The sequence below is a fragment of the Mycothermus thermophilus genome (genome assembly GCF_041956435.1).
Source record: "Mycothermus thermophilus strain CBS 625.91 unplaced genomic scaffold VTJ04scaffold_3, whole genome shotgun sequence".
Classification (NCBI taxonomy): domain Eukaryota; kingdom Fungi; phylum Ascomycota; class Sordariomycetes; order Sordariales; family Chaetomiaceae; genus Mycothermus; species Mycothermus thermophilus.
Genome location: NW_027191429.1, coordinates 1,858,005 through 1,877,583, shown reverse-complemented (window position 1 = coordinate 1,877,583; position 19,579 = coordinate 1,858,005). Strand labels below are relative to the sequence as shown.

The window sequence follows — 19,579 nt, the reverse complement described above, 5'->3', positions numbered from 1 at the left end:
TGGATAACCCCATCATATTCTTTTGAGCTGGCATCATTGCTATTGTTTGCCTTGTCGTCTTCACAGCGTACGTTGCACCACGACCATGGATGAATCGATTGTTGAGGCCCGAACTTGGGTCTCCTCACAAATCGTCGCCATGAAGGGTATATTCCTCACTGTCTCTCCATCACCACCACCCGCCCTTGCTAAACCTAACAAACTGCTGTCTAGACAGCAATCAACCTGGAACTCAAGATGCAGCTCCCATCATCTGGTAAAAATGTCGTTAGGCCGGCCATCACCACCTTCCAATTGCTTCAATCAAGAAGACTCAAGTCCTTTTCCAGTCATCCGAAGCATCACAAAACACAGAAGAAAACCCACGCATATCCCAAAAGCAAATGTTTCCATATTATTCCCCTTTCCCCCAGTAACCTGACCACGAAACCAGAGACCCCAAAAGAAAACGAGATAAAAATCACAAGAAATAATCCGCTACCGGCTTCTTAGCCGGCATCCCCCTCGAATCCTGCGGCGCGGCCTGGAACACCCTGTACATCCTCCCCGGCCCCGTCCTCCTTGGCGGCAGGACCGCTTCCGGCATCCCGCTCTCCCCCAGAATCGTTGTCGTTCCCCCCATCCCGCCGTCGCTACGATTCACATCCCCGTTGCTCCTCGCCAGCACCCCCAGCCCGCTCTCGTCCTCGTGCAGTTCCAGCAGCGCAGCCACGTTGCCGCAGCGGTAGCAGTAATTCGGCGCCGACCAGACCGTGACGATGCTCGCGTCAAACATTTCCTTGAAACCTTCCATGACGAGCTGGTGCGCGCGCGCGATCAGCGAGAGGTTGTTTTTGCGGTTGAACTGCTTGACGATGTCGGCGCCGAACAGGAACCCGGCGCCGCGCGGCGAGAGGCCCCACCCGTCGATCTCGTCCGGGTCGGACCAGAGCAGGTCGCACATGGCGCCTTCGTGCGGCACTTCTTGCTTGCGGTCGATGAGCCGGATCTTGTCGACCTTGTCGATCAGCGGGCTGAGGCCGCCGTGGACGCAGAGGACCGCGCCGGCGGGGTTGCCGATAGAGCCGGCGCTGGAACCAGACGCGCCGGAGCCGGGTGGGCCAGTGAGGTTTGGGAGGGAGGAAGAGGAGGAGGTGTTCTCTGAGGAGAGGGATTCCGGGGGGACGCCGTTGGGTTTGCTGTTTTCGGACGGTTCTTTGCTGCGCAAGAAGCGCGAAATGATGCGCCCGTCCGAGTTGTGAACCTCAATTTCCACCTCGTCGCGGTCCAGGGAGGAGATGGAGGTGGGCACCGTTCCGTTGTCGATGGACGGCGGCATGGTGTTGGAGGCGCCCAAGACGATGGCGCCCAGGGCGAGGTAGTCAAAGACGTCGCAGCAGTAGCGCCAGACATTGGCACTACCGTACTTGCGCAGGCACTCGTCGTAGAAGCCGTAGACTGTCGTGATTTGGCGGGATTCGTGGTTGCCGCGGATGAGTGTCATACGGTCGGGGTAGCGGACTTTGAGGCAGAGGAGCAGGAGGAATGTCTCGAGGGAGTAAAATCCACGGTCGACAAAGTCGCCTATGTATCGAAAAAAGGTTGGTTGGTTAGCTCGTCGAGTGGTGAAGGAAATTGTACAGATTATATAGGTAAACTACGCACCCATAAAAAGGTAGTTTGTATCTGGCGGATCGCCGCCGACACGAAACAGCTCCATCAAGTCATGGAACTGGCCATGAATGTCGCCGCATATCTGGCAAGAGGCCGTCAGCACCGAGCGACACGCCCCGCCTCAGAATCAGCACACGAGAGAAATATACGAACCGTCACTGGCGCGTTCACTGTCACGACATTCCCTTCCTCGACGAGCAGCTCGCGGGCCTTGTGGCAGAGCTCGCGCACCTCATGCTCTGGGATGGGCCGGCAAGCGCGCAGCTGCTCGATGGCTCTGTCGATATCGCTCATGGTTGCTATACAGCTGGCTGGTTTCGGCTTTGAGGTGCGACTGGAGAGCGAATGGATATCTCAGCTGCTTGCTTGCTTTTCGCTGGCTGCAGAGAGCAGCGGCAGCAGCAGAGGCAGCGGGAGCGAAGATGGAAAAAGTAGTGGTGGTTGCGACCGCTTTGGTGTGCGAAAATTGAGAACACGCGTGTTGGATTAAGATCGGGTATGTATCGACACGTTTAATGGTCTCGTCGCAATCCTGCAAGCGGTGTGGAGTTGTCGATGACGGAACGCGCAATAGCGATGTCGTTGGAGTGGTCGGTTCGGGTCGCGTCCAGTTTCCTGTGGTTGAATGGAGCAGTGGAGATGCCCGGGAGGTAGCGTAGCGGCTCGTGGGTTGCAGATTGTGGGGCCTTTAGGCGGTTTGGGAGGACCTGCAGGAGGCAAAGACGCAAAACCGACAAGATAAGGGTTAGGCAGCTGAAGTCTGGGCAGCACAGAACACATACACTTGGTTGCCAAATTTCAACTTCGGCACAGTTTGGGCATGACTATTCAGAGGTCTTCATAAAGCCAACTGCTTCTGGATCAGCCAACAGGCCTGGTTTCGAATGTTGTGCCCCAGCAGATCAACCTCGTTGCCAAAGACAACTTGATATGGTCTGTGCGTGGCTTCTTAGCAACCCTAACGCTATACTTACAGGTGGTTCAACTGTCTTGCCTCCTCTGGAGTGGCGGATTGACAGACGTTCCAGGTTGTCATGGATCTTTCTCAGGCTCCTCGACTGATCAACTTGAACATAATTCATGACTTCTTTGGCACTGCTGCCTGAGATTATGAATTACCTACAAACACAACCACCCTTCGTTCGCTCTACCCTTACAACCATCCCCTCCCCTAAGCCGAATACACAAACTCCTCCAACTTGTCATACAGCTCCAGGACCGTCGGATCCAAGAACGGCAGCAAATTGGTAAACACCATCCCCAGCTTCCCCGCCTTCACATCTGCCCAGTAATACAAGTTGTTAATCCCCGCCCACGCGCCACTGTTCTCCCTCCTCCTCCCCGGAATGGCCTCGTTATTGATCAGCCACGCTGCCGACCACCCCTTGGGCGTGCCCGGCAGGAACTCGCCCGAGTAGCTGATCGTCTGGTTGTTGGACACCCAAACGCCTATGTCGCCCTCCCCGTTTGGGTGCGCGGGCGGCGGCTTGCACGGGCTCGTCGGCGCCGCCGCGAGCGGCAGTAGGTCTGTGAACACGTACTTCTTGACCGTCGACGACTTGAGCAGCTTCACGCCGGTCTTGGGGTGCGTGCCCCAGTTAAGGATAGTAACAAGGTAGTTGGCGTAGTCATCGACGGTGGAGATGAGGTACGCGCCGCCGATGGGCGGGGTGGTTTTCGGGTCGACGGGGGTCGGCGGCACGGCGGTGATGCTGCCGTTGTCGTGCCGGCGGTGCGTCCACATCTCGGCCGTGATGAGGCCCGAGTCCCGGATCCCCAGCGGCCGGAAGATGTTGTGCTCGATGTACTCGTCCAAGCGCAGGCCGCTGATGGTTTCGATGACGTAGCCCAGAGTGTCGGTGCTCGTGCCGTAGTACCACCCGGTGCCGGGGTCGGCGGCGAGCGGGAAGGGGGTGTCGATAGGGACTTGGTTGGCCGTGGCCCACTCATAATACCGGTTGATGTTGGTGTTGATGATCCAGTACGGGTCACCGGTACTGTGGGTGACCAGGTGGAGGATTTTGGGCTTGGTCTTGGGCGGCCGGGTGATGGGCTCCCCGTCGTCGGTGAAACCCTCGAGGACCGTGGCGTTCTTCCACCGCGGGAGGTAGTCCTCGACCAGATCGTCGAGGCTCAGCTTGCCCTGCTCGACGAGCTGCAGGGCGGCCACGCTGACGACAGACTTGGTCAGGGATGCAATCTCCATCTTGGTCGAGGAGGTGATGGGCGCCGAGGAGGGGTCGTCGATGTTGATGGTGCCCCAGGCATTCTTGTAGATCACGGTGCCGTCGCGGTTCAGGGCGAGGGCGGCGATGCCTGGCACCCGCTTCTCGCGGACGGCTGAGCTGAAGACCTCATCGAGCTCTGCGGCCTTGGATGTTGTGGAGGAGCGCTTGTCAGCAGGAAGAGCACCGGCCCCAAGAGCCAGGGCTCCGAGGGTGAGAAGACGCATCGAGACCATCTTGTCTGTTTCTGGACCGTGAAGAGACCTGCTGTCTAACCACACCAGAAGCTCGGCCTGGGGATTGCCCGGGGCATTATATACCGCAGACTCGGCGGCCTCTGTGGTATAGGTTGTGACGTCTTACACGGACTTACAGGGAGTACCATTCTTGCCCCGACCGTCACTCTCCGTACTCTCCACCGTCCCTGGTAGTAGTTGCAATAGCAACATCTCTGAGCAATCTAGTCGGAGTTAAGGCGGGTTGGGTATCTTCTCCGGAGTCGTTACTTCAGCTCCGCTCTCGTTAAGTGACGTGATCGTGGTCGTGCTGCGTTCAATCTCAAAGATCGCCGACGGAGGTTCCTTCGGCTCGTTACCGTTCCATGGGAGGATCTGGCCCCCAGACAACGCTAAGTAGGTATGTCCTCTTCGCGGATGACGAGATCGGTAGATGCAAGGGACATACAACACCATCCAAGAAAAAAGACGTTAAGCCATGCATCGTCATCATCATTGCCGATGAGGACTGCGTACCCAGCGAGCAGGCACACCATGTAAGGTGACATTGGGGGCCGCGGCCTCCACCACATGGGCATGTAGCTAGATTTCTAATGCGTATATGGACCACCCAGCATCAAGCCCAGACTCTCAAACCGATGTAATCTCGGCATTGTCAGCTTCGAGAATCCTCCAGGCCATCGCTACTCCTGTTCATACATTTTGGGCTGAGGAGGTACCATCGACGACGACCCTGTATTTGTCAGGCTGTCCAACTATCTCAGACCGTCCTCACCGTACTATTATGTATGGACAAACACGTCTCACCGACAGCTTGCAGCGCCGCAACGCCGCAGCCGAGAATCACGCTCACTGCACCTACGGCAACCAGGTCTGTGTCCTCAAGAACAACTCATCGGATTCCTTCATCCAGATGATGTGGTTGTATTATTAATACGGTACTAAGTCAGTTGTCTTTCGACAAAAGAGTATACTCGCTCAATGGCCAACCACACAGATCCATTACCCAAGGTAATGGTACCATCAACCATCCCGTGTGTTCCTAACAATATCCGCTCATCTTCCACCAAATTTGGTGTCAGCAAGAATAGGCAACACTGAGTTCTTTGCTTTCCTGCTTCCGCGAACCCTCCAACCCCACTTGTCCGATCCCTGTGATGATGATGGTATTGCTGTTCGTCTGTTGCCTGGTACTCTGACCGCGTTTCAAAGGGGTGTTGAAGAGAATGATATGAAGGTTGGTTTCCCGTCCCATCCTCCGTATGGTATCCCGTGGTATCATGACTAAAAGACGTATTAAGGAAATAAAACCCCATAACGCCGAGTCCTAGAACCGAACGCCCCCGACGCCGCCTTGTGTCCTCAGTGGCTGGTAGTTCCATTGTTTATTCTCCTTCGTTCCCGCCGCGCCCTACACGTCCCTTTCACCCAGCAACTTGCTCCAGCGCATTTGCTTGTGATTTCTCCAACACGGGCGTTTCCGCCGGCGTCAAGGGCAGCAGAGTGGGGTGATGATGCCGCAGGAGGGATCCCTCGGCCGAGCTGACGGCGCGCTTGTGCGACTCCCCGTTTCTGGGGTGGTTCTGATGTGACGACGACACAGACGGTGCCGATGGCGAGCGCGAAATCGTAGCCTGCCTTGCCGCCCTCTGCATATCCCTCTTCGCGTCCTCAATGAGCACCGGATCCCACAGCGGCAGGATGCGATATCCCAAATTCTCCATGATGCACCGCTCCGTGACGTTGATCTGGTCCGATGTCCACAGGTCCTTGCCCCACGCGGTGCGGTAGTACCGCGTCGGTTCCTGGCAGTCGACGAGAAACTTGAAGGCGATCATGAGCGCGCTGAGGACGATGATTTCTGGGCGAACCGAGTCGATGTGGAGTTGTTGCTGCTGTTGATGCAGGTGCAGCTGGGTGGACGGGAAAGCGGCCTGCATCGAATGGCGTTTTGAGGAGGGGTCGGTAATGCCGCCTGGGGTGGCGGGCTCGCACGGCGCCAAGGGGCAGAGAAGGCGCCAATTGAGTGAGAATTTGGAGCTGAGCGAGTCCAAAATGCACACTGCCAGAGCAATGACATCCGTTGGCAAGTCTGCGCGAACGAGGAGCTCGTGGACGAGAGAGACAGATGGCGTGGTGAGGGACGCCGCTGGAGGAATGAGGTTGGTGAGATGAATTGCCGGCCCTGTTCCAGAATGCCGTTAGAAAAATAAGATCCCCCACGAAACAGCAATTTCCCTGAACTAGGCATCCTGCAAAACATACCCAACAATGCAGAGTCGAGCAGGCCTCCATCTTCCAGGAGGCCGCGGGGACACTGGCCAGGTTGTGACTGGCGCGACGAAGGCGGCGGCGTCGGAAGGTTGGACAAGGGCTGGTAGGTGCGGGTGAAGTACTCCTCGTCAAAGTCCATATCGTCATCCGAGTAATCGGGCGAGTGGGTAGCCATGGTTGCCGACTTCATGGTGGTGGTGGTGGGTGGATGTATGTGGATGTATGTATGAGTACGGCTGAGGATATAGACGGGATACTAGCGTAGAAAGCTTGATTGGTAGTGATTGGGAGATTCAAGGAGCAAGAGCACGAGGCCGTCGGTTGCCAGTCCGTCCAACAAGCAACACTTGGGTATACCAGGCCGGCGAGCTGCTCATATCGATGTGAGAGAGAGCAGTTCGATGGGCTTCCAAAATCAATGTGTCGAATGCAGGGCAACCACGTTCCCAAAGAAGCTCCCTCAAAAACCGGTTCGTGAAACGGAATCAAAGTTATCGCCAAGAGCAAGACCCAAATGGGCGGGTCGAGGCACGAACACGAGGTTCCCAGGGAATCAGGTGAACGCGGGGCAATAGCAAGCTGCAGCAGGCGAGGGCGAGAATGCCGTTATATCGACGAGAAGGACACTCGACGAACGGCGGCAAAGACTCGCAGAATGGGGGGTTCTTTGCGACACAGGGAGACAAGAACAGATGTGTCAAAGCATGTGGTCGCTTTCTGAATAAATAATAGCGACCTCCACGAACACAAGCCAGGGGGGAAGGGGGGGAGTGCAGATCCGAGTGTGGGGCCGGAAGAGGCTATGTCTGGGCGGTGGACTCGCTCATCTGATGTCGAGATGCGTCGAGTGGAGCCGCGTGTGCCCATGGCCAGGCGGGAGTGGTGATGCAGTACGAGACCGCTTTGCGGTGTCGCCTTTTAGGGATGTGATGTTGCGAGCTTGTTTGCGGGCTTGCGCCTGTTGCTGCTCGACAGATTGCTAGTGCAGATGCGGATGCAACGGCTCTCCGCTTGGGGCGAGTCGTGGCGATTTGGATGACGGAGAAGCGGCCTGCGATATATACTACCCGACCCGACAGGCACGCGATCTCGCCAGCCAGCCGGATTCATCCAGCTCGCTCTCGCAGCGCAGCTCGCTGCAGCCAGCAACAACCCTAATATCAGACCGACCAACACACCTGGACACAATACAAACACCTACTGTGTAGGAGCTTGGAAATCGACTGGCAAGTGTGTGCGACCACACGCAAATGCAGATGCGGCCACTGAAAGGTGTCAGTCCTGGGAGCCAGCCCTGTCCAGCTCATGGTCCTCACCTGCGCTAGCTACCGACTGGCGGGAGAGCCACCGAGGCGCCGGACTGGCAGTGCCTCCAGCCGCTAGCCACGATGGTTGACATGTCTGGCCTGAATGGGCAATCAGGGCGGGGGGCCAAGCGACCCAGCGTGCGTCGCGGCCGACTGGCCGGGGAGACTATGTACAGGAAGACTTGTTGTGTTTGTGTTGTTGGCAACAGGCGGACAGGCTTCATGCGCCAGATCTTGCTCGCTGCTGAGATCGGCCGGTTCGGCACCGACCAGGGCAGGCTGTCAACGCAATCGAAAAACAACAAGCACAAGTAGCCAGACCCCACCGTCAAGGGGTGCCGTAAGGAAAACGATCGTGGTCTGGACCTATGGTGTACTTAGTGTAGTGTAGGTGCCGGATTCTCGATGGTGTGTGTGTGTGCGTCCTGCTGACGACGGCAATCTGGATGAAAGCGTTTGGCATTGCCGTCTGTTGCTGGTGTCAATGATGAAGGCGGGGAAGACGGGGGAGACGGCTGACGGGATTGATAAGATTGATGAGCTGATTGCAAGTGAGCACCATGGAAGGCGAACAACACAACGCAAAAATTGACCATCACGACTTCCTCCAAGCACCCGACATCAATCCCCTGCATTGACGAAGCGCGGGAAGAGTGGGGAATCCAGGAAGCATTCACTTCGCTGTCAGGGAGCGCCTGCCTGCCAGTTGCTGCACACCGTCAATCTCTCGGAATGCGTCCCGGAACCTCAAGGCAAGGAGACCAGGCAGTCAGATCTCGGACTCCAGCGTCTTGACGCCGACAAGAATCAAAAAACATCAATCCATCAATCCAACAGAGAATTGGCATTGCTCCTCGCTTCTTCCTCGAAAAACAAGCGGTCAACTTGATGGAGAAATGCTGCACCCTGAAGGGGGCAACAGTTGCGGGGCTGACTTCCAAGTTGGAATCCGAGCGCGAGGCCGGATCCCCTTATGAAGATTTCAAGCCCCACTAACCGCCGTCCGTCCGACAACGTTCGACCGCGCAAAAAGCACGGCCAGGGATCACAGAGAGCAGCCGTTGACCAACGTTATAGTTTGCCTAGTGAGCCCTTTGTTTCCTTTTGATTAACTACCTACGCGATCAGGGACCAGTTTCTCCAGTGCTCATCCCTCCTGGATGGTCCAAATCAGACGAGTTTCGGCTGCTCAACAACACAACCGCGACAAAACGCAACAATGGGCTTCCTGGTTCAAGGGCCAAGATATTTCGCTTTTCGGTGGGGTCTGGAACACGGTCCCTCAACGGCCGGATCCGACCCTGTCCCTAACCCCCGAGCTCCAGTGTCGCGGCACTCGGCCGAATGCTACAGTTTGCGGTGATGTGATGACCATTTCCACAAGCAACTGGTGATGAATATCTCGGTACAAGAACCGACCAGCAGGATTCCAGATGAATACGAACCCAACTCACTACACTGCTCAGCACTTCCCTTCGCGCTGTGTTTCTGGTGTCACGGAGCACGATGTATGACAAACCACAGCACCTGAGTTCTGCATCACTAAAGTTAGGGTCTGCTCGTGACCTGGCATCCAAGCATGACATCGACAGCCTGGCCGACAGGTAGGGCGGAATCCCGGCGAGCCCGAATAAACTTTTCGTTCAACATCGTCGTGCTACTCATGCATGGCGTCGAAGCCTCGAGGAATCACGCATGTGCGACTTGACCACCACCTTGGCTTTATCCAGATGACTGAGGAGCAAAAAACATCCTGCTCACCCACCTCCATCTCCAAGACTTGTGTCGGTTCTTTCAATCAAGCAAACAAGTTGCCACGCAGAATCAGCCCGCTCCATTGATCCGGTTTTCCTGGGATGTATGGAGTCGACGCAATTGCAGTTGCATGCTTGTATATACAGCGAGTTTATACCCGGCTGCGGTAGAACCATGCATACCCTACCTACCTGCTCAGCTCGCAACAGGAGATGCTGTCGTTAATATCACCTGCATCGTCGCGCTCCCGGGTTTGGTACCTCGCCCGCGCATCATTTCATTCAATTTCTGCGGAAAACTAGGTACGCTCCTCACCAGGGCTGTAAACGCGAGCCGACCTCTTGTTGCGTGTCCGTTTGTCAAGGTCTCGCCAGGACGCACCAAGCCTGTTTCTCCCGAGGGTGTGGTATGTGCATACCTCTCCCCACGCGACGTGATTTGAGGCTCTTGTGGATGGGAGCAACTCAAAAAAGCTTGATTTGATGCTGCCTCTTCGCCTTGGTGCACTGCCGCGCCACCCTCGTGCAACCTGTCGGGTTCTCTCGACCTCCCTCTGGCCCTTCTCGTTCCCTGGCCCAATTGATTGGGATGGAGAGGCGTTGGTGGCTACCTGAACCTCCCTTACGGCACAATGAGGGAACAACATGGGTCTTGAGGATGCTGGTTGTGTATGATAAGACACTGAGAGTTTTGTGCAACCTGACAGATCAATGGCCTTCTTCAAAGGTGTTCATCATATGATGAACATGAACTCGCCCAGAGGTCCCGAGGCTGAGAACTCGGGGCACCACTGAGGACCAAACCTGAGGTTATTATCGACACAGGCATCATGATGGCATCGCGTCACAAGACTTGATAGCCGATAAGACACAACGAAAGATACTGAGGCTCGGGACGTCACTCCAGGTTGGCATGTAGCCATGATTCCTTGGCCGGCCATCTACCGGGGTACACTCGTCCATCCCGCTGAACGACATGGGCACTTCAGCAAAAATGTCCATGAACAAATCTCAAATCTCACGCTTACTTACCACAGAACATCATACCGTAAAAGAGGCCTTTCAGTATCACCGCAATCCCCTATATCCGAATATACCACGAGACCTCAGAAACCCGCAAACCGTCCGTCATCTCGAGCAACTCAAGCACACAGATAGTACTCCAGTCTCGCCTACTTTCCTCTGCCTCTTCCCTCCCTAAAAAGCCAGCCAGACATCTCCCGAGACAAACCCACCCCAACGACAACGACGGACACAAAACATATGCTCAGACAACCACAGACGAAAAAGACACCCATATATCCTCTCACATCACATAAAAGAATTGATTGAAGAGACGAAGAAGAAATCAGCTCACAGTCATCCATTTTCTGTTTCAAAACCACCACCTCAAACCCCTAGTTCCTTGGCCTTTCAAACCATCTGATATACTACACATAAGTTAGACAAATAAACACCTAACTTAGAAACAAAGATTTCTCATCCCATCCCATCAAAAAAGACCTTCCTCGTCGATCCAACACAAGACGCGACGACACAGACGACACAACGCAACCCCTGCTAAACAACCCCGCATTCTTTTGACTATTAGTGTACGTACATTCTAACAGTAGGCAGGTCATCCCCGGAGCTTCTCCGACCCGAAGCGGGGGACGCGGAATCAGCCGCCATGATGTCATGTTTGTCATGCGGCTCGCTTGGTTTCGTTCTTGACAAGGCTGACGGGGGAGGAGGGGGAAGAAAGGGAGGGGTTGAGGGTTTGATCACCTTCTGAAGCACAAAGTCGGCAGTTTGTCAGTGAACTTCGTCAATCCGTCAGCTCATGTTCTCTCGGGAGTTCCCAAAGCCGCTGCCTTCGCTGCTGCTGCGCAGTTGCGCATTGTCCTGTGTTTCGCGATATGCACGGTGCTTTGTAAAAAGTTAGCATCTGACATGCATCGCAAATCCATTCTCATCACACAAAACACACTTCAGGGAGGCACGGGAGGCACAAAGTTCCACGGAAAACCAATCCGGTTGATTATCCACTGCACAACAACTACCACTACTACCACCCCCGATCCGATCACCCCGACTCCAGCCACGGGCCAGTCCACTCTAGACTCTAAACTCCAGTCGTAGTCGTGGTGTCCGCTCCGCGTGGTTATCCCCTCACTTTCCTATATCTCCATCATAATCCTTTCCACCTCCAATCGCACACATCCAAACAAAAAGGAAACAAAAACAAAAGCCAAAATTTCACCCTCATAGTCTAGCTCGCAACCACCCGCGCCGCTATAAAAATGAAAAGCCACTCAGAATAGAAAGGAAATCATGAGGACGGCGGCGAAAGAGTCGAGAAGGCTTGGCTTCCCGCATTATCTTGTACCTGCCGTCCTCCACGTCGTTGGCGTCATGGTCGTAGATCGCTCGGGGGAGTGAAGAATCCCGCGCTGCAGGCCGGGGTTCGTTTACTCCTTGAGGACGCGGACTTTAAAGATCCATATATCAGCTTTTGATCTCGAGATGACGAAGGCTCAAAGCAGCTTTCTCGGTGGTTGTCGAATCTCTCTCTCGCTGCGACCCCGGAAAAGGCCCCCAGCTAAACTCTCTAGTTGTTGAGAGAGCTGCGGCCCTCCTGGGCGTCCTGCTCGTCGGCGGTCACGACATTCCCGGGAGTGCTAGAGTTGCTGTCCGCAGTGGGAACGGCAACGCTGGCGCTCGACGTCGGAGTGCTGACCACGGGAACATTGAGGTTGGGAGGAAACAAGGCTGCAGGGGGGTCTTTCGTGTGAATACACACGTTTGTTGCTTTGCCGGGGAGCGAGGTGGGGATTTCTCGGACCGGTGCAGCGAGAGGAGAGGACACACACTTAAAAGGCAGTGAGCAAGGGGAGGAAAGATTGTTAGTACTCACTCTGAGAGGCGACCGACTGGACCTGAGGGATGACGTTGGGGAGGATGAACTCCTGGAGGTTGATGACGCCAACGTTCTGGAGCAGGCCGAGGCGCAGGTGCGACAGCTGCAGGGTCGAGAGGTCGAAGCCGTTGAAGAGACCGAGCTGGTGGAACTGCAGGAAGGTGTGCAGGGTCTGGAGCTGCAGCAGGGTCTGGATGTCGAAGACCTTCGACTGGAAGAGGCCCTGGAACTGGAGGACATTGAAGTTGTTGATGGCAGCCAGGTTCTGCAGCAGGTGGATCTGAACGGCGTTGATGTTGAGCAGGTAGTTCAGGTTGACCTGCTGGAAGCCCCTGAGACCGTTGAGGAGGTTGACGTCGAAGGTGAAGGAGCGGGCCTCGACATCCTTGGTAGCAGCGGGCTCAACAGCGGGAGCGGGAGCAGCAGCCGGGGCGGCGACGGCGAAGGTGGCAGCGAGAGCCGAAACGAGGAAGGTGAAGGGCTTCATTTTTGCTGATTTTTTGAAAGGAGAGAAAAATCTCAAACGAAGGCGGAAAAGGGCGATTAAAGGATTATAGTTATCAAGAGCACAGCTCAAGGATGGTCAAGAAGCGAAGTGAGAGAAAGGAAGCGAACAGAGAGCACAGCTGGCAGATGGGGTTAGTATGGAATCGACATCTGATTGTTTTGTTTCTTCCGATCGACTCACCTCTTTAAGAATGAACGACTGAAGGAGATTGGTGGACCGGAGTCTTGAAGGCTGGAGTGGTGAGGATGGGGAAACAAAAGTCGGACGGAGATGACGGGCGACGAACTCGGTTTATATGTCTTTCTTCCCCGAGGGACCATCAATGATGCGCGGCATACTGCCGATGGTGTGAGCCGCCCGCCAAGCACTTCAGGAGCCATCGTCTCGTCGGAACAGACATCGAGGAGCTATCCGGTGCGTGTCAGGCATGGGGGTTGGGGGTTGCGCAGACAGACGAGGGCTGATTGGTAAAACACCGACGACAGGGCTCTCTGTGATGTGCCGGGGATGTGCTGAGGATGCAGGCTAGCCGAGACAGGGTAGGCTACGTCGTACCGAGCTCAACCACCACAAGGGGACTGGCCCAATGTCGCCCCGGGGCGGTGGGAGGACGCCGGCGTGCCCTCACGGAACATCGGCCGGCCGGGTGGAGCTAGGGGCGCCGTTGAATCGTCGGGGGAATGCCAAGAGAAACAAACAGGCACATGGGAGTTGCGTGTTCCAGGATGGTTGTCACGCCGAGACTTGAGGCTAAAGACGGGATACTCCTGGTCCGGCGGCAGCTTTGCGGGGACGGCCAAGTACCGGATGAGACCTTGAGAGAGACTCAATGTCGGTCGACGGCAACCCTGATCGCCGCCCGAACAGGACGACGTCGTTTCAAAATGTTTCGAGCAGGCGAACCGCTGACTGGTCGAAAAAGGCGCTGGAGGCAAAACATCTCGCAGAATTCCCGGCATTGATGAGCCATTGGGAAAGCAGAACTTCAGTCGATCTTGCAAACAGCCGCGCCAGAGGGAGATTGCTCATGCTGGCGTCTGAGAGTGATGTGCAGAACCAGCGATCCCATCCATGCGTCTTTGCTGTGTTGTTCGAGACCCAGAAGACGCATCTCCAAGTCAGGAAAGGTTCGTCGAAGTGTTCCGTTTCCCACGCCGTTCGTTCGGCATGTTTGCTGCACTTGTCGCCCCTGCCGACAAAAGCATAGCTCTTAGACCTTTACGGAGTCCTCCGTAGCATCGCTTCCCTGAGCGCACAGCACAAGAAAGGAAAGCATGATGTAAGCGAGCAGTTTTTGAGTCGCTTCAGACGAGATGACGTTACTTGGCATCCCAACCGCACCTTCCACAATTAAGCTTACTGTCCGGACATTGACATCCCGACCTCTCCAGTCCCTGGATTTTGTTTCATCAAAAATCCCAACGCTCGTGTCGGGGCGTCCCGGAGCTGGGGGCTTGCCCTGTCGAAGACCGAGAGGCTGGTTAGCGCGTGGGGCAGCAGCTCAAGGACAGGACGTCGTCGAGTCCGTTGCACGAGGCTCAACAACGGCGGCGTTGGGAAGGCTTGGCGTGGGGTTGCGCCAAGCTTTTAGAAGTGGGCCACAAAACTGCCAAGAAATAGCCAAGACTGTATTAAGGCCGCTGTGATTGGCCAAAGAGCTCTCACGGACCTCGGAAGCCGTGTCGGTGCAACACGCACCCGCACTCCGTGCTTACCCCTTGCAGACCTGAAGCGCATGGCACATCTGAGCACCTGCCATCGCTTGCGTCGCATGACAGGGCAACGCACGAGGCAAGAGCTTGGCTACCGGAAGCTGCGAGTTTCCGACGAAGAAGGGGCTTTCGGGCACAGCTGTTGCCATCGCATCTTGTTACACGTCACTTCCCTCCTCTCCGTCGCTTCAACACGTCATCGTCCCTTTTCGTCTCGTCCGAGCTGCTCCGTCCCTGTGGTCTGGACCAGAGCCGCACTTCAGACGGCAATTCCTGTTCCTGAGATGAGATGGGATGGAGGGGATGGGACGGGACGGCTTGCAACGACACCAGCGATGAAAAGGGCTCCATTACCAACTTGAGCCCATCTACGGAGCAGCAGCAACGAAGATCAGATCGGGGTTTACTGCTGCTGAAGCCGCATGCTGCGACGAAGAGGCTTCCAGAAGACATTGGACGACTCACTACGTCGACTAACATAAGAGAAGGCCTTCTGAGTACCGGCTATTTGGGATGACGGTTTGAACTCATCATTTTCTTGGAGGGTTCCGATCAGTCGGATCCTGGCGAGCTTGCGTCCCTGGACTGCACGCTACCCTCCATCTCATCCACGAGGCAGGTAGGTACTTATCCCTACGGTGTAAGGTGACAGAAACAAAGTCCAAGACGAGATCAGATCTGGAAACAAAAAGTGGCCCAACCCATAGGGCTGGAGTGGCTGTGTTGGTACATCCATCTAGGTGTTCTAGTACTCAAGTTTGTTCGCGAAACCTCGCTTGGGCCTAGCTTGGGATGCCTTTGATCGGCGATCTGTTGTGGTCAAACATAAATGCGTTGCTTGGGGTCATGGTATTTACATAAGGATTCTCACTCGCCAGCAAGGCCGAACCACCTTGGTTGTTTTTCTCCGTTACCCTCTCTGTTGAGTCCGCGTCAAGGTCGAGTGGATATCCAGCCTTCTCGACCTCTATTTCCCCCAACAAACACCATGTTTCCATCATCAGGAGAAAACCAGCCCAAGCCTTGCCGCTAGAGGAATCCCAGGTCCTCCAGTTCCTCTTGGGTCAGACCCGCCGTGGCTCTAACAACGTCCGGTGTGTCGCTGGCCGGCGCCTCGCTGGCCTCGGTGGAAACCGTAGGCGCGACAGTGGATGCTGATGTCGCCGATACCGTCTCACTGGAAGTTGGAGGTGCCGTGATGACACTCTCCTCAATCTCAGAGCTGCTCAGGTTTACACCGTCATTTCCAACAAAAGCTTGGCATTGCCGTCTCTGAAGGCTCTTCGGGTCCCGCCGCTCCTTGACGCGCTTCGCCGTCTTCGTGATCTCGTTGACTTCACGCTTAAACAGGTCTGCCACAAACAATAGCACATCAGCATTTGAACCAACCCACCAGAAAAAATACGCATAGAAATAGAAAAAGAACAAACTCACCCAAATCCACTCCCCTCCCCTTCCCACCACCAACAACCCCCGACCGCGCCACCACTCCCTGACCGCCCCTCAAATCCACCAACCCAAGCAGCTCCAGCTGCGCCAACTGCGCCAGCAGCAACAGCAGCTGCACGTCCGCCTCCAGCCCCAGGCCCAAGATCTGCTCCCGGCCGCGCTCGTTGATTCCCAAACAAAAGAACCCGGCCAGCAGCGCCAGAATCGCCTCCGCCACGACCGCCTGGTCGGAGAGGTTGACGTCGGCAATGTCCACACCCGACACGGCCTGCAGCTCGTCCAGGTTCAGATCGGCAACGGCGGAGAGGACGTCGGTGGTCAGGTTGAAGGCGCCGAAGTTGACGCTCGGGGCGCCGGTGACGGCGGCGCAGTTGGGTCGGGTGGAGGAGGAGGAAGTTGTGGTAGTGGTGGTGGTGGTGGTGATAAAGGAGGTTTGGCGGGGGAGATGCGGGCGGGATGCGGACGCCAGGTAGGCGGTGGTTGAGAGGGCGAGGAGGAAATAGGTGGGGAGCTTCATGTTGGTGAGGTTCGGTGGTGTTGGCAAGCACAGGTTATCGTCGTTTCGTGGGTTGAGAATGTCTCCCGGTGTAGCTCTGAGACTTTTGACGCTTCTGAAAGGCGAAAAAAACACAATTACAGAGACAATGAATGGAAATGAAGAGATAGGTATTGGGAGTCCTCAATCTGGAAACGACCGAGAAAGCTTTTGCGAGGCATCGTCGACTTGTATTTTTTTCAGGCCGGCGCCCATCAAGCCTTTTTCCTGAACCTGAACATCTAGATTGTTCTATGATCAGGAGGCGCGGGACGGTTGTCTACTCATACGCGGCGATGAAACAATCATGGTATTTTCCGCCGCAGAGGATGATCGGATCAAGAGAGCTGAGCGCAGATCAGAACGCCACATCATCCGGCGGGACAGGTGTAGAAGCATGCCGTCAGTCGTGGTTTAGACATCTACCTCATACATTAGTGTATCAGCTCATGGATATGAGATCAGCCGTAATTATGATTTGGTATGAAGGGACGAGAGCGGAAAACGGACAATGGAGGTGTGCTTCAGACCATACTCTGCGTATAGACGACCAAGCATCATGACTTGAAGAAACAGTACGATTTCGTTGAGTGCCCACTTACCTGTGTGGTCTGGCTGATCAGGCTCTTGGAAGCCTGAGCTACGTCAAATAGTTGCACGTAGTAGGTAGGCAACGATAAAAAAGAGAAACAAAAAAATAAAAAAGTAAAAAACAAGAAAAGAACAAAGATAGGTAAAAAGAAGAAAAGAAAAATATATACTTCAACCGAGAGAAAAGTATATGAGCAAGAGAAAAGAATGATACAAAAGAGTGGTCAGAGAAGAAAAGGAAGGAAAAGATGAAAAGAAATGGAGCGAGCGAGAGACATAGGGAAAAGATCAAGAGAAGGAATGTATCCCCTTGACGCTTAGCGCCAGGAAGAAGAAAGGCTGAAGATATGAAAGATACAATGAAAGTGAGAAGTAAAGTTAGGCATAAGGTTAGAGAGTGAAAGTGATGATGGTCTGCGAAATGATATGCTGGATAACGTAAGTGATAGGTAAATAAAGGAGTATAAGGGCAGATGTACATGACACGGACATGGCAATGAGAGATGTGAAGTGAGATGCATGATTTCGGCGAATATGGGCTGTATTCTCAGCCATAGGAGAACGAAGACTTACCAGGGATCTTCTCTGACAGGAAAAGTCACTCCACAACCTCTCCTCAACCAAAGCGTCGAGCTGGTCTTGTGGCATCCCCGGGGTTTCCCGGCGCACCATCTCGCGGAGATGCGGGCGGAAATTTTCCCTCACCTCGTCAGCATACTCGTTCGTGCAAGCGACGCACAGGCCGGAAACGATGCCGCCTTCCGGCAGGGTCTCCGGCACTCGCGGGCGACTGTCCGTGGTGACGCGGGCGGGCGCGACGGCGTGGCCGCACGCATCGTGCCGGAGCGGGAACCGACACGTTGGGCAAGACTCCTTGCCGGGTCTGGCCTCCAGCCAAAGCTGGAAACACACCCAGCCGAAGACGTGGCCGCAGGGCAGGACGGCCGGATTGCTGTCCCGGTACGGGCCCGCAACGTTGTCGGCCGGCTTGAGCTCCGTCTCGAAGCAAATGGTGCAGATCAGCCTCCGGGGAGTGGTGTTCTCGCCCTGGGGTTGGAAGGCCTCGTTGGGGCTGGGGCAGTAGTTGTCCAACTCCCTGGGAGTGGTGCGGTTGTGGGTGGGGTTGTGTGAAGACATGCTGGCAGTGTCGTGAAGAAGATGAGGGCGTCAGATAACTCAGAGCAATAGAGGCAGTGATAGAAACACAAGAGTAAGAGGGATGGGTAGGGCGGTTCCCAATATAAACCAGAACGGGAAACAGAAGAGTAAAGGGGTCCTAACCGGAAATCAATCTTCATGTCCGGTGGACAGCAGGTTGCTCGAGGGCCAACACCAATGATCTAGGTACAAGAGGGTTGTATGGTGAACAGCAGACTGAGCAGGCAGAGAATAGGAGGGCTGTTCTCAACACATGGTTCAACAAGGGTAGGGAGAATAAGAAGGTTGTTCTGGGACCTGGATGAACATGGACGGTGCTGTTCGTCCAGGGGACAGAGGAGGTGAGAATGAACCGGTTTGTGCAATGGTCGGGACTCAGAAGAGCCATTGGCTTGTGCGATACCTAGCATAGTGACATCCCTCCATGTGATGTTTGGAATAACGATAACGGGCACAGCGAAACCGAACGAGACAAGCGTCGAGGAATTTTCACAACCTGGAAGTCAAGGTCATTTATTGACGGTTTGGTAAACACATGGACATAACCCTTTCTCATATCCAGGCACAACCGTCCATCATGATGACTGCTGCTGCTGCTGCGCCTTCTCCCTCTGCGCCTTCTCGTACTCGATGATCTGCTTGCTGATACTGTGGTGGGAATGGGCGTGTCAGTTTCGATCGGGCTGCTACTCCACAATCAATATCTACGTACTATCTGCTGGGGAAGAAGCGGTCGGGCTCGGGCATCTTGGCGCGGTATTCCAGCTCGCCGCTCAGCTTGAAAAGCAGAGCCTCAATGCCGAAGATGACGGCGAAGGCGATGGCAGTGTTCCTCTTCCAGTTGGCAGGTTGGCAGTACCAGCCACCCGAGGGCGACCAGACGTGCTTGGGGTAGCTGCAGACGGGGAATCGGGTGGTCAGAGCTCGAGGGATTGCGGAAGTGGGTGGTAGTCGTCGAGAGCATGACTTACGGGATCTTGCCGCCGCCGCCCTGTAGAAAACATATATGGTTAGCAATTGGATCTCGGTTGAGGAAATCGTGGAGCATACCATTGTGTCTGTTGTGAGGAAGAGTGGGGTGTGGTCGGGGGGTGAAAGGGCTGAGGTTGAGAGAGAGCTGCCCGGCTGCGTTGACGATGTCGTCGTTGGTGTTTGGTGGAGACTCGAAGACGGGAAGATGCGCTGCGCTGCGCCAAGCCCCTCGACGCTGCGTAATTTCAAGAGCATCTAGTGTAAGATACGGTAAGATTTCAATCCGAGTCGCCGGAATGTCCCGCA

At 55.2% G+C, this 19,579-nt stretch overlaps 9 protein-coding genes across 9 annotated transcripts; 1 reads left to right on the top strand and 8 right to left on the bottom strand.

The window, feature by feature from the left end:
* Window positions 1-460: 460 nt before the first annotated feature.
* VTJ04DRAFT_4800 (uncharacterized protein) lies at window positions 461-1,947 on the bottom strand (the record flags this gene model as incomplete). Its single annotated transcript, XM_069362847.1, has 3 exons — window positions 461-1,563; window positions 1,645-1,735; window positions 1,807-1,947. The coding sequence occupies 3 exons, from the start codon at window positions 1,945-1,947 to the stop codon at window positions 461-463; spliced, it is 1,335 nt and encodes a 444-aa protein (XP_069219752.1).
* An 877-nt stretch (window positions 1,948-2,824) lies between these two features.
* On the bottom strand, window positions 2,825-4,114 carry VTJ04DRAFT_4799 (uncharacterized protein; the record flags this gene model as incomplete). The annotated part of the gene is made up of 1 exon (XM_069362844.1): window positions 2,825-4,114. The coding sequence occupies one exon, from the start codon at window positions 4,112-4,114 to the stop codon at window positions 2,825-2,827; it is 1,290 nt and encodes a 429-aa protein (XP_069219751.1).
* A 941-nt stretch (window positions 4,115-5,055) lies between these two features.
* Window positions 5,056-5,496, bottom strand: VTJ04DRAFT_4798 (uncharacterized protein; the record flags this gene model as incomplete). Its single annotated transcript, XM_069362843.1, has 1 exon — window positions 5,056-5,496. The coding sequence occupies one exon, from the start codon at window positions 5,494-5,496 to the stop codon at window positions 5,056-5,058; it is 441 nt and encodes a 146-aa protein (XP_069219750.1).
* A 42-nt stretch (window positions 5,497-5,538) lies between these two features.
* VTJ04DRAFT_4797 (uncharacterized protein) lies at window positions 5,539-6,578 on the bottom strand (the record flags this gene model as incomplete). Its single annotated transcript, XM_069362842.1, has 2 exons — window positions 5,539-6,299; window positions 6,380-6,578. The coding sequence occupies 2 exons, from the start codon at window positions 6,576-6,578 to the stop codon at window positions 5,539-5,541; spliced, it is 960 nt and encodes a 319-aa protein (XP_069219749.1).
* Window positions 6,579-11,271: 4,693 nt separating this feature from the next.
* Window positions 11,272-11,570, top strand: VTJ04DRAFT_4796 (uncharacterized protein; the record flags this gene model as incomplete). The annotated part of the gene is made up of 2 exons (XM_069362841.1): window positions 11,272-11,361; window positions 11,424-11,570. 2 exons carry the CDS (start codon window positions 11,272-11,274, stop codon window positions 11,568-11,570), a joined length of 237 nt encoding a protein of 78 aa, XP_069219748.1.
* Window positions 11,571-11,899: 329 nt separating this feature from the next.
* On the bottom strand, window positions 11,900-12,835 carry VTJ04DRAFT_4795 (uncharacterized protein; the record flags this gene model as incomplete). The annotated part of the gene is made up of 2 exons (XM_069362840.1): window positions 11,900-11,919; window positions 12,346-12,835. 2 exons carry the CDS (start codon window positions 12,833-12,835, stop codon window positions 11,900-11,902), a joined length of 510 nt encoding a protein of 169 aa, XP_069219747.1.
* Window positions 12,836-15,597: 2,762 nt separating this feature from the next.
* On the bottom strand, window positions 15,598-16,534 carry VTJ04DRAFT_4794 (uncharacterized protein; the record flags this gene model as incomplete). The annotated part of the gene is made up of 2 exons (XM_069362839.1): window positions 15,598-15,920; window positions 16,003-16,534. The coding sequence occupies 2 exons, from the start codon at window positions 16,532-16,534 to the stop codon at window positions 15,598-15,600; spliced, it is 855 nt and encodes a 284-aa protein (XP_069219746.1).
* A 389-nt stretch (window positions 16,535-16,923) lies between these two features.
* VTJ04DRAFT_4793 (uncharacterized protein) lies at window positions 16,924-18,280 on the bottom strand (the record flags this gene model as incomplete). Its single annotated transcript, XM_069362838.1, has 3 exons — window positions 16,924-16,974; window positions 17,155-17,187; window positions 17,717-18,280. The coding sequence occupies 3 exons, from the start codon at window positions 18,278-18,280 to the stop codon at window positions 16,924-16,926; spliced, it is 648 nt and encodes a 215-aa protein (XP_069219745.1).
* A 596-nt stretch (window positions 18,281-18,876) lies between these two features.
* On the bottom strand, window positions 18,877-19,528 carry VTJ04DRAFT_4792 (uncharacterized protein; the record flags this gene model as incomplete). The annotated part of the gene is made up of 4 exons (XM_069362837.1): window positions 18,877-18,949; window positions 19,014-19,196; window positions 19,273-19,292; window positions 19,352-19,528. The coding sequence occupies 4 exons, from the start codon at window positions 19,526-19,528 to the stop codon at window positions 18,877-18,879; spliced, it is 453 nt and encodes a 150-aa protein (XP_069219744.1).
* Window positions 19,529-19,579: the final 51 nt, after the last annotated feature.